At 40.1% G+C, this 12,795-nt stretch overlaps 1 protein-coding gene across 2 annotated transcripts in view; it reads right to left on the bottom strand.

The window, feature by feature from the left end:
* Nucleotides 1-10,819, bottom strand: part of SHQ1 (SHQ1, H/ACA ribonucleoprotein assembly factor) — a 109,852-nt gene extending 99,033 nt beyond the window's left edge. For both annotated transcript variants that reach the window (XM_021717636.1, XM_008068215.2), the window contains exons 1-4: nt 10,534-10,819; nt 6,313-6,377; nt 4,402-4,524; nt 3,478-3,638 (exon numbers count right to left, since the gene is read on the bottom strand). In XM_021717636.1, the coding sequence (XP_021573311.1) occupies nt 3,478-3,638; nt 4,402-4,524; nt 6,313-6,377; nt 10,534-10,676 (492 nt within the window). In that variant the 5' untranslated portion in view covers nt 10,677-10,819. The remainder of the gene's footprint in view (nt 1-3,477; nt 3,639-4,401; nt 4,525-6,312; nt 6,378-10,533) is intronic.
* Nucleotides 10,820-12,795: the final 1,976 nt, after the last annotated feature.

Raw genomic sequence — 12,795 nt, 5'->3', positions numbered from 1 at the left:
CGGGCTCAGGCAATTCGCTCACCTCAGCCTCCCAAAGGCACGGGATTATAGGCTGAGCCACCGAGCCCGGCTAATAGTAATATTTTTAAAAGGAAAGGTAATACAGTACATACACCATATACAGCCCCATTTAAGAAGTCTGAGGCTGCACTGCGTACCCAAATACATTACTATTTCTACAAAAAGTTTTTGAATATACAAACTAAGTAGGATTTTAAAAACAACTATTAAAAAACTCATATCAGTTCACATCAAGTTTTGCCACCAAATTAAATATTTTAAAACTTACAGTTTTCAGAATATTTTCTGATCCCAGTATTGCACATATGGGGATCTTGTAATAAACCTGTATTACAAGTAGTATACTATTTACATTACAAAACGTGTAGAATTTTCACATGTGTTCAGCTGTTTTCCCCCTTACTATGGAATATGCATTCAAATTGTTTAGAATAGCACTGTAGTCAATTGAAATTTTTTTTTTTTGAGTTGGAGTCTCACTCTGTCGCCCAGACTGGAGTACAGTGGCCGCTCCTGGACACCGCAACCTCGACCTGCTGGGTTCCGGCGATCCTTCCACCTCAGCCTTCCAAATAGCTGAACTATAGGCGCGCGCTACCACGCCCAGATAATTTTTGATTTATTGTAGAGATGAGGTCTCACTGCCCAGGTGGGTCTCGAACCCGTGGACTCAGGCAATCCACTCACCTCAGCCTCCCAAAGGCATGGGATTACAGGCTGAGCCACCGAGCCCGGCTGTCAATTGAAATTTGAAAAAGAGTTTAATGATTTTAAACAATCAAACTAAATGCTGGGAATAATAAACACTAAATTCAATGGTTCATTTCTGATGGAAAAATAGAGGGATAGAATTAGGAAGAGACAAAGGGTTTCAAGTATACTAGTAATGTTTTATTTATTTGTATTTGTTTAGAGACAGGATCTCATTCTGTCACCCAGGCTACAGTGCAGAGGTGCAATAATGGCTCAATGCAGCCTCGAGCTTCTGAAGTCAAGTCATCCTCCTAACTCAGTCTCCTAAGTAGCTGGGATTTTTTTTTTTATTTAAAATAATTTTTTTATTTTTTATAGAGACAGGATCTTACTACATTGCTCAGGCTGAAAGTTAAATATATATATATATATGGGGGTTGGTTTTTTTTTGAGTTGGAGTCTTACTCTGTCGCCAAGGCTGGAGTGCAGTGGCACGCTCACAGCCACCCCAGCGTCGACCTGCTGGGCTCAGGTGATCCTTCTGCCTCTGCCTTCCAAGTAGTCGGAACTATAGGCACACGCTACCACACCCAGCTAATTTTTAAATTTATTTTAGAGATGAGGTCTCACCAAGTTCCCCAGGCTGGCTGTGAACCCCTGGGCTCAGGCAATCCACTCGTCTCGGCTTCCCAAAGTGCTGGGATTACAGTTTTGAGCCACCACGCCAGGCCAGTTTTATATTTTTTAACTAGGTAAATGGTATCTAGGTATTTGATACATTAGTTAAGAAATTCAAAAAGATATTAAAAAATTCCATAGCAATGGTAATCAACCTAAATTACTTAGTGAACATTTGCAGTAGATACAAGAATTTCTGACCTAGAAGGGACTCAGCCTAAGTGCACATTATAGCACTCCTGCATCATCTCAACATGCCATCAGAAATCCCTCAAAAGGATCTTCCCTAGACAGCAGCAGTAATTAAGAAGTCAAGTTCCAGGGCCTCAGGAAGAACTTATAATTTGAATGCACAATCTGTACTTAGCCTGTGTGACATTTACTATCATTTATGTATAGCTTTAGACTGGCAAGACCAAAACAGACTGACTAAAAACTAACCCTTAGCCAAACAACTGAGATCCATTCAGTGTTTTTCTTTCAATAGACATAACTGACTCTATTTTATTTATTTATTTATTTATGTATTTATTTGAGTCGGAGTCTCACTGTGTTGCCCAGGCTGGAATACAGTGGCACAATCTTGGCTACTTATAACCTCGACCTGCTAGTTCAGGCAATCCTTTCACCTAGGACTTCCAAGTAGCTGGGAGTACAGACATGTGCCACCATACCCAGCTAATTTTTTTATTTATTGTAGAGATGAAGTCCACCATGCTGCCCAGGTTGGTCGCAAACTCCTGGGCTCAGGCAATCCTCTCACTTCAGCCTCCCAAAGTCCTAGGATTATAGGCATGAGCCACCACAGTCAGCCAAAACTAACTATTCTAACTACCTCAGAGATCGCCAAGAATGTGATCAGGCAGAAAGAATGTGGACAGACTACAATTCAACAGAAAAACACCTAAATTTTTAGAAGGAAGGCTATTTCAACAGCACTATCTGTTTCTAAGTACATACCAGTTTTGTTCCCTTAGAGGAACCTTGAGAATATTTTATATTTTTTCAAAGGCAGAAGTCTTTATAGTATTCTATACTTTCCAATGAGTTTTCACATGCAGTGTCTCCTTGAATTCTCAAGACAACCTTATAAAGTAGTTAGGCAAATTCATTCTCACTTTTTATGGAAAAAAGAAATGTACTTATGGTCAAATAATTGGCCTAGGATCCCAAATCCAAACAGAGGTATTAAGTGGGACCAGAACCTAAGTTCTTTATTTTTCTTTGGTAGATTCAAATATATCTTACTATAGTAAACTACATTCTAAACAGGTTGGTTCTCTAGTCAATCAAGAATAAAGTTAAAAAAAAAAGGTTCCTCCATGTTTTTTTTACTAAAAAGTTTAAAAATTAAGACTCCAAGTCAGTGGTTACAAACACTTTCATCAAACAACATTCCAGGGGATGTGTTTTCTATGAAAGATTGTATGTACAAAATAATCCAAAATCTTTCCTCTCCATTTCAGTTATTTCAATCTCCTTACACAACCTAAAATACAGGAGAATTTTCTACATTGGTTGAGAAAGAGAAAGTAGTTTGATTTTTGTTTAGCCTAATTGAAAAATGATCAGGTTTGAATGAAAGAGTCTACACTTGACATCCAACAAGAATAAATAGAAAATGGTGCCTACTATATACCAAGAACTAAATAATTTGACCAAAACACACGATCTCATTCTCACCAGGAACATTCGGTCTCATTGATACATAAAACAGAAAAGACATCATAAGTACATGATCTTCATTTTTCAGAAGTATAAAACACAAAGCTTTACAGGAGTATGAGAGAGGGACTCTGTTTCATATTTTAGACACTTCATGTCTAGAATACTGAATGAAGGGGAGAAAAAGGAAAGCCATGGGACATCTGTAAGAACAGTAGGCTGGGCAGAATAGCCAATAGAATGGAAGGGAATGAACATCCATGTAACGATTATGTGCAAGGAGCTGTGCTAAGTGCTCTAAATATGTCACCTCCTATAATCGTCATTAAAAAAAACCCCACCAAGTATAAGCAGAACTGAAATTAAAATATCCAAAAGGGAAAACCCTATATTCCAAGATCTTTCAGAAAGACCACATACCTGTAACCGGTGAACCACTCCTGATCGTAAGTTTCCAAATCCATAGTGGCACTGTGGATTCAAAGCACTTTCTGACACCTCTTCATAAGGTGTCTGTTCAATTTCCCAATCAAACTCCTCATCGTCATCTTCTGCTACTTCCTCAGAAACCTCAGAAGCACCTAAATGTATTAAGTATTCATTTTTTTTTAAAGTACAGGACTTCCTAGATACAACTAGGGGAAGAAAAAGCATAGAAAAAAATGCCCATATATGTGCACCAAAAACCACATACAATATTCATCGCTCTCCAACTCATGATAGCCCCCAAAAATGGAACGAATCCAACTGCCCATCAATAGTAGGAGGTATAAATGTGGTATATTCATACAATAGGATATTACATAGCAATAAAGGCAAACAAATCTCAGCTACAATATGGACAAATCTCACAAAAATAACATTAAGTGAAAAAAACAGACAAAAAATAATTTACTGTACAAATTATATATGCAACTAAAAAACAGGCCAAATGAAGGACATCGGTTACCTTGATGAGGAGGGAGGGCAAAGTAACTGGGAAGAGACACAGGATGGGATTCCAGGGTGCTGGAAATGCTCCATTTCTTGACCTAGTATTTGCTTTATGTCATTCACTGAATTGAACATCTCTGATCTTAGCTCAAGCTCCTAATATCTTGCCAAAGACAAAATGCTGCTTTGATTGGTTCCAAAATGTGACTGATCTACTGGTTCAATAGGGTTTTTAATGCCTTTTCATTATATCTCCAAATAAGCTGCTTTCACATGTCTTCTCAAGACAGCCTTCTCACCCAAAGTATTTTCTTCAATTTCCTATTCACTGTTTCCCATTTACCCCAGAAACACATAGTATTCCAAATATTTCTATTTATCTTTACTTCCTCCCAATTGCAACAAACATACCTATTTCTTCCACAAGTGGTTTTGCTGTCCTGGATTTTCTCGGTGCCAGAAGAGCAGTTAACATGTTTAGCCCCTCAAAATGTTGGCCGGGAGTTTCTTTGGGTAATCGAATGGTAAAAATTCCTTAAAGACAAATTTGTTTAATGTTAAGATTAAAATATTCAAAGACCTCATAAATGTATCTAAGAAATATACATCTTGGTAAAACAAAATTATACTTCATAGGGCTCCAAAATATGCCCTTATTATAGATTTAGTAAATATGAGTCAAGATAGAAAAAGATTCAAACAGGCTTTTCAGAAGCTGTTACTTCTATTAAAAAAATTAGTCTGTTAAAGTTACAGATATCACTGTCACACATTGGTAATATTAAAAATCCAAGTTGAAACTTCCAAAAAAAAAAATATAATGGCTTGAGAAAGTAACAGTTTAGAATTAACCAATAGTTACTAATAAAATATATTTCTAGACAAAGGAAGAAAAATTATAATACTTAATCCAATGGAGAAGGGCAGTAGTTTTAAAATACACAAAATCTTAAATAAAGCCATCATGGTGTGACAAGCTTTCTTTGATATGTCAAGAGGTACAACTCTAAAGTCTGTCTACAGCAGATTCAAATTCTATGTACTTCTTTTCTTTCCGTGACTGGGTTCTCAACCTTATCTAGGCTCCCCTGGGAATATACTACATTATTTACTACTCTTACATTTTATAATAAAATGCTTTTCTCTTTCAGTGCACTGAACCATATTCCAATGATACAACACAACCCAAATATTCAAAATACAACACAACCCAAATAGTCCCACATACAAACCTTCCTTAACTCCTATATACTTTTAAAATTTAAGAATTTTTTTCACTATGCAACCTACCTGCAACTAAGTGCAGATTTCCTATCTAGAAAGGCAGTTTCATTATGCTTCATTATCATATTAATTACACTGCATTACGTGCTAGAACTTTGTTGTTTAACTCTTTCATCCCACCCCAATCTAGCTCACTGAGGTCAATATTCACTGACTATATTACCCAAGAGTATGCAAGGTATTCTTATTCTAGAGCCAATGACAAAGGAAGCCAGTGGCTTCTATAAAAAGAAAATAAATGGTTCATGGCCAGTTGAAATGAAGGGCTTATCAATCATGAAAAGAAAATTCAATTAGCCTTTAAATGCCACCCATGGATAGTTTTTCACTCACCTACCTGTTACTAAAATTCAACTTTGAAAATTGTACAAGAAAGATTCCACTCAAAAGCTTATAAATCATCTACATTTTTAAAAATCAATCATCTCATACATTCCAATTTTTACTTTTAAATATCTAATAAATGTAGGAAAAGTAATTCTAGGAAATAGAACCAGAGTATTTAACTAATTTTTTTTTTTTTTTGAGTTGGAGTCTCACTCTGTCACCCAGACTGGAGTGCAGTAGCCGCTCCCGGCTATCGCAGCCTCGACCTGCTGGGCTCCGGCAATCCTTCCGCCTCAGCCTTCCGAGTAGCCGGAATTACAGGCATGCGCTACCACGCCCGGCTGATTTTTTGATTTATTGTAGAGATGAGGTCTCGCTGCCCAGGCGGGTCTCGAACCCGCGGGTTCAGGCAATCCACTCACCTCAGCCTCCCAAAGGCGCGGGATTACAGGCTGAGCCACCGAGCCCGGCTGTATTTAACTAATTTAACTTTACTTTGAAAAATATTGTGAAATAATTTAAAGGACTGAGGAAACTGTAATTGCCAGAAAATCCATGAAGAACAGGCATTGAACATTAAGAAACACAAGAGTGTGAGAACAGATTGTACTTGCAAGACATCTAAAGATTCCCATAGTATCTTGAAAGATTATTATATAGACACTCTAACTTGAAGAATCCAAAGGGGCAAAAAAATTCCACAGGCAATACCTTTATCTGCATCATAGGACCCTTGCTCGCTTCCATTTTCTACAATTCTTCCAGGAAGGGTTAATCTGCAGATTTAACACAAGAGTTCCTTAAGGCCTTAAATTGCAATATAACATAAGTGACCATCAATAACGGTATATACTTATCCACCAAAACTCCACCACCCATTTAAAAGGGAGATTAGTCAGCATTTCTTTCACATTTTAACAAACTAAATTACCTAGATTCTTTCTTTTTTAGTCTGGGAATCACTCGGTTGCTCAGGCTGGATTGTAGTGGCGTGATCGTAGCTCACTGCAGCCTCAAATTCTTGAGCTCTAGAGATCCTCCCACCTCCACCTTCCAAGTAGCCAGGACTACAGGCACACGCTACCATACCTGGCTAATCCTTTTTTTGTTTTCTACAAAGAAGAGGCCTTGCTATGTTGCCCAAGTTGGTCTTGAACTCCTGAGCTCAAGCAATCCTCCCATCTCAGTCGCCCAAAGTGCTGGGATTATAAGTGTGAGCCACCAATAACTTGGATTATTTCCCCAACTAAGAAAGTAGAAATTGGAGATAACTCATCTTTCTATTTGAATACTGCCAAGCACCAATAAAACAGATGCTGGAAAAGAAAAGTCACGATAAATATCAGTTATCGCTATTGTTATAGTACAGGTTGAGCATTCCTAATCTGAAAATCTGATAACCGATATGCTCCAAATGCTGAAACTTTTTGAGCAACAACATGACACAAGTGGGAAACTCCACACCTGACTTCATGTGACAGCTTGCAGTCAAAACTTTGTTTCATGCTCAAAATCATTAAAATATTATATAAAACTACCTTCAGGCTATATGTATAAGGTATATATGAAACATAAATGAATTTCATGCTTACACTTGGGTTCCATCCCCAATATATGCAAATATTCCAAAATTTGAAAAAATCTGAAATTTCTGTTAGGTACTCAATCTGTACTCCCCCTTTCTTTCTTTCTTTTTTTTTTTTTTTTGAGTTAGAGTCTCACTCTGTCACCCAGACTGGAGTGCAGTGGCACGCTCCCGGCCACGCTCCCACCCACTGCAGCCTCGACCTGCTGGGCTCCGGCGATCCTTCCGCCTCAGCCTTCCAAGTAGCCAGAACTACAGGCGCACGCTACCACGCCCAGCTAATTTTTGATTTATTGTAGAGCCGAGGTCTCGCCAAGTTGCCCAGGTGGGTCTCGAACCCGTAGGCTCAGGTGATCCACTCACCTCAGCCTCCCAACGCGTTGGGATTACAGGCTGAGCCACCGAGCCCGGCTACTCCCCCCTTCTTAATGAATAAGAGTTATTTATATACCTGGTGCCTGACACAGCAAGTGCCCAATAAAAGTATACTAATTGGCTTCCAAAAAAAGAAAATAGGAAACAATAAAGAAACACAAAACCAATTGCTTATATTGAGCTAATTACTATTTTAAAAAAATGCAGAAAACAAAAATGTATCTCCAATTTCATTATTATTATATGACGATTTTCCCCCTCTTAGATACTAAAGGAAATGAAGTGATTTCCCTGTCTCCAGTCTTACCCTGGTTCAATCTTCCACTGAGGCCCCAAGAGAATTTTTCTTAGACAAAAATCTGATTGTCACTTTTCTATTTGAAAAAGCTTCTATGGCTGCTTGTTGCTGCCTAGATATTTTAAACTCATCAGTAGGACATATCAGGCTCACTCCACATCACTTCAAACTTGAAATTAGAGTGTCCTTTCTTCCCATGTCCCTTCCTCTTGCTTCCTACTAAATATAATTAAAAACAAAAGTATTTGGCACACCCCAAAAGGCCCAGGGCCTGTGATCCTAATGTTTCCTCTGGCTACAATGCATTTTCAGAACCAATATCCTTCTAAGCTCAGAACAAGGTCTCAGTTTATGGAAAAAGTCTGTTTTAATGGTTATAAACTCTAGCTTTAGTGTCAGAATCTGAATCAAGTCCTAGCTCTGCCAATTACCAGTTGTGTAACTTTCTTTGGACAAGGTAACTTCAAGAATCATAGTACCAATCTGAGAGTTACAATGAGAATGAAATAATGCCAAGAGCTTAGTACTGGCACAACAGGTGAGGATTCAGAAAATATGAGCTATTTTATTCCCAACTCCCTTCTCCTAAACTCTTATAAGCATAAAGTTTAATTCTTAGTGCAGAGGAAATCCTATTTGCTTACAGATCTGGCTCCCTGGCTAGACTCTCAACTCCTCAAGGAAAGGAGACCGGGTTTTATTCATCTTTGCTATACTGTAGTGAACTGTATTTTTTGTTTGCTTGTTTTGTTTTGAGTAGGAGTCTCATGTCACCCAGGCTGAAGTGCAGTGGCATGCTCACAGCCACCGCAGCCTCAACTGCTGGGCTCAGGCTATCCCACCTCAGCCTTCCAAGTAGCTGGAAGCACAGGCGCATGCCACCATGCCTGGCTAATTTCTTGATTTATTTTAGAGATGAGGTCTCGCCAAGTTGCCCAGGTCTTGAACCCCTGGGCTCAAGCAATCCTTTCACCTCAGCCTCCCAGAGTGCTGGGATTACAGGCGTGAGCCACCATGCCAGGCTGCAAATTGTATTTTCAAAGACTGTCCATATCACATCACTCTTTTCAACCATGGTGTCTATGTCCCCTTTTCTTAAAATTCAGTGGGCTCTGGACCCGTTTAGATCAATACAATAAAGCAGAAGTGGCACTATGTGGAATTAGGGCTTCAACATGTGAATTTGAAGGAGAGAACACAAATATTCAGTCCACAGCAATGGGATAACAAATCACATGAGATAATCCACGTAAAGGACCAACCTGGAGGAAAAATTCAATAAACGTTTGCTGCCACCATAATCATCATCTTTCTATTCCTCATGTCTTCATTTAAATATCCCCTCCTCAGAAAAGCTTTTCCAGACCACTATATATAAATTTGGGCCTCTTTTTATTCTATATCAGTGCATTTCTTTCTCTTCATAGCACTTACCATAATTCGTATTTACATTGTTAGTTCATTGCTTTTCTCTCCCCATCAATTCATTGTTTTTCTCTCCCCACTAAACTACATGAGGGCAGGACTTTGTCTTGTTGGGCACAGTAACCTCAACAATGAAGCCCAATAAATAAATTAAGAGGATAAGTGAATATAGAAACCACAAGGTGCAATAAATAAAGAGGATAAGTGAATATAGAAACTATAAGTGAATATAGAAACCACAAGTGAATATAGAAACCACATATTCAAGTGGGTATGTTGGAAATATGAGTAAAACTGGTCCAGGCACAGTGACTGAACTAGCTTGACTGGAGGGGAAGGTTTGTATCACAAAAGGTAGGCTGGAGCTACACTTGAGAAAGATGAGTAGGATGGGCTTTACCTAGACAGATTGGGGAGGACAAGCTATCAGCCATATTTTAGGAAGACCAATCTGGCAGAATAATCTACAGCTCCTGTTGAATGGGGCTAATAGTGCCTATCTTCGAGAATGGCTATCAAAGTTAAGTAAGATAACGCACATAGAGCACTTAACAACCTTGTTTGGTCACCACACTAAAGGAGATCAGTGTCAGCTACTGTCATTGTTATGGTTCTGCAAGGAGAAAATTCTATAAACAGACAAGGGCTGACAGCCCCTCACCGAGACCTGGGGGAAACCACACTTAAGGAGAAAAACCAAACCAAGAGGCAGCATCCAGCAGGGAGCAGGAGAACTAGGCTAGTTTGCTGTTGGGTGGGACAAGGAAGGTGAGAATTTCAGGAAGCAAGGACCAAGCAGCCAAGAGGTGGACTGGGAAAAGTCAAAAGGACGGATCGGCTGGGGAGTCATCGAGGATGTCAGAGCGCGCAGTGCCTGGCAGGGGAGAGGCTGGGAGATCGAGTGCGGAGTGAAAGGAAAAAATAAGTCAGGAAGGGACGAGAACCAGGGCGACAGGACAGAACCTGAAAGAGGGACACTGTCCAAACGCCACGTTTTTAAGTGTTTCTGCAATCTCTTTAACGAGGGATGTGAGCAAGTTTAAGAAGGGATGGGCTTTAGCAACATCTAGAACGCACGCCTGGAAGAGGTCACTTCCTCGGGACCAAAATAAGCTGTGGAAATCTCGAGAAAAGCCGGTCGTTAAATGAAGAACTGCTCCCCCGATTTCTCACCCTCCCTCCAAACCAGTGATCTAACGCATGAATCCCCCGAATTCGCCCCCGCCTACGGCCAGGCACTGGAACTCGCCTGAGAAAGTACGGCTTGGCGTAGAACTTGAAGTCGGCCCCCTCGAAGTAGACATCGAACTCGGAGACGCGGGCGTAGGGCACGCGGATGGCGACAGTCAGGAAGTCCGCGTCCTGGCTGAGGTCGAACGCGGGGGTCAGCATCGCTGAGCAGGACGCAAGCGCCGGGGCCACTCTCTCTCACCGCCGCCGCGGTTCAGCCACTCAAACGCTTGGAGAAGTCACCACGCGCCGGGAACTGCTCTACTAGCCTCGGCGCTTCCGGTTCGAGGCGGAAGTGCTCGCGCGTAAGGCAGGAAGTCCCGCCCCACGCCATCGCCTTGGAGATGAGACGCTGTAGGGAGAGAGGAGGAGCCTTCCAGACTGCCGGGAAGGGTAAGGGCGTGGCGAATAGGTTCTTGGACCCAGGAGTAGAACTGGGGGATGACCGGGAAGAACCGGAACAGGAGTCTACCTTATACCATCAAGCCTCTTCTGGGGTTCTTAGCAGTGATTTTTAACAACACTGGCTTTGCAGGCAGACAGACGTGCGTTTGAATCCTTCCCGACCTCCACTTTCCAGCTTGTAAAACTTTGGGAAAGTTACAAAACCTCTCTCACCTCAGCCAGGTATCTGCTCTCTGCTTCAGGTATCTCTCCTATAAAATGAGGATAATACTAGAAGCTAGACCCATAGAGATGCTGTGAGGATGACATGAAATTATGCATGTAGAACTCGAACAATGGTACCTGACAAGTTGTCAACGCTCGATGTGTTGGAGCAGTCGCTGCAGTCGTCACAGCGTTACCATTACTGTAGTTTTCTTTAGTTCTCTCCTGTCTTGTCAACATTTCCCCTCTCCTCCTCTCTCTACTTCTCCTCCTCCTTTTCCTTTGCCCCGCCCTCACTTCCTTGCCCTCCTCGCCCCGCTTCTATTTTTCTGCAGCATTCTCTCCCTTTCTTAACCCCTTATTTGAGTAGAGTTTTCTCATTAACATGGAGTCCATCCATTAATCTTAACTAATCTGCACTACAAATGCCCAAGAAAACTGGGCTCAGAGAGGTTAAGCAATATGGCTTATAATCATTCATTTTACAATGATCCGAATGCAGAACGTTTAACTCAAATCGTGTCAGTGCCTGCATTTACAAATTTCAGTCCTTCTATATTCTCTCTCTTTCCTTTTTTCACTTTTCTCATTACACTTGTCCTTTCTCTTTTTTTCTTACTTCTCCTCCCTGTATTTTCTCCCTGTAGTCTGTGCTCCAAATGCTCTCCCAGTGCCTCCCTCACTAGTCTCTCTCTTCTCTTACATATTCCCTTGACCTTCCCTCTCATTTTAGTTCCTGTTATTCCACTAATAATTAGAATGGTCCAATTGTGGTATTTAATTCCTGGTTTTACATATCAGTGGTAAAGGGATGAAAGTCATCTCCTAGGACAGTGGAGATAATGAGATACTCATAAATTCAAAAGCCTTTACAGCCTTCTCTTTTTTATGATTCTAAGGAAAGAAATGGTCTTGAAACTTAATTAGGACTCAGAAAAAAGTATTAACAAGAGCTAATATTAATTGAATACTTACTATGTGACACCACTACAGCAAACCCTTTATAACTATTTTCCCCTCCTGACAGTTCTATGAAGTAGCCATTATATATTCCCTTGGCTTGCACAAGATTGCATAGCTAATAAGTGGTGCAATAGGAATTAAAACTGATTCCTAGGCCCAGGCTCTAGACTACAGAGTTGACTTTTGTTTTGTTTACTCCCTTTGTTTCACATTGAGGCCAAGCCTGCCTGCTTTAGACCAGACTGAGCCTTACAAATAATAGGCACTCAATATTGACAATGAATTGATGCCAAGCTGGAATTAGTAAAGTCCTCAAAAGGTCCCTTGAGATAGGCCTTTGACTAAATTATTCCAAATTAGCTATCTAGAAAGAATCTTTACATCTACCATGGGACCTCATTCCTGTAGGTCACAAGCATTAATATTTTTAAATTATTAATGAAGAGAATTAACAGAAACAAGCTATGCTATCCATGAGGAATCTCTAATTGAAAGCACTTTACAAACTAGAGCTGTGTATTTTCTGGATACTTTATTATATGTTTGGCAACACACACACACATACACACAATTCCAACACAGAAAAAAAAACTATATTGTTCAGTGCTGCTGTTATTTATAAGAAATATATATTGCATCTGCTCTATCACAAAATACTTATAGTTGCAACTATATAACAAGGTTGTATTGTTTTGGAGTTTTTGTTTTT

This window comes from Carlito syrichta, unplaced genomic scaffold, assembly GCF_000164805.1.
Source record: "Carlito syrichta isolate Samal-C Ts95f unplaced genomic scaffold, Tarsius_syrichta-2.0.1 Scaffold309895, whole genome shotgun sequence".
Lineage (NCBI taxonomy): Eukaryota > Metazoa > Chordata > Mammalia > Primates > Tarsiidae > Carlito > Carlito syrichta.
This window is presented reverse-complemented; position numbering and strand designations above follow the sequence as displayed.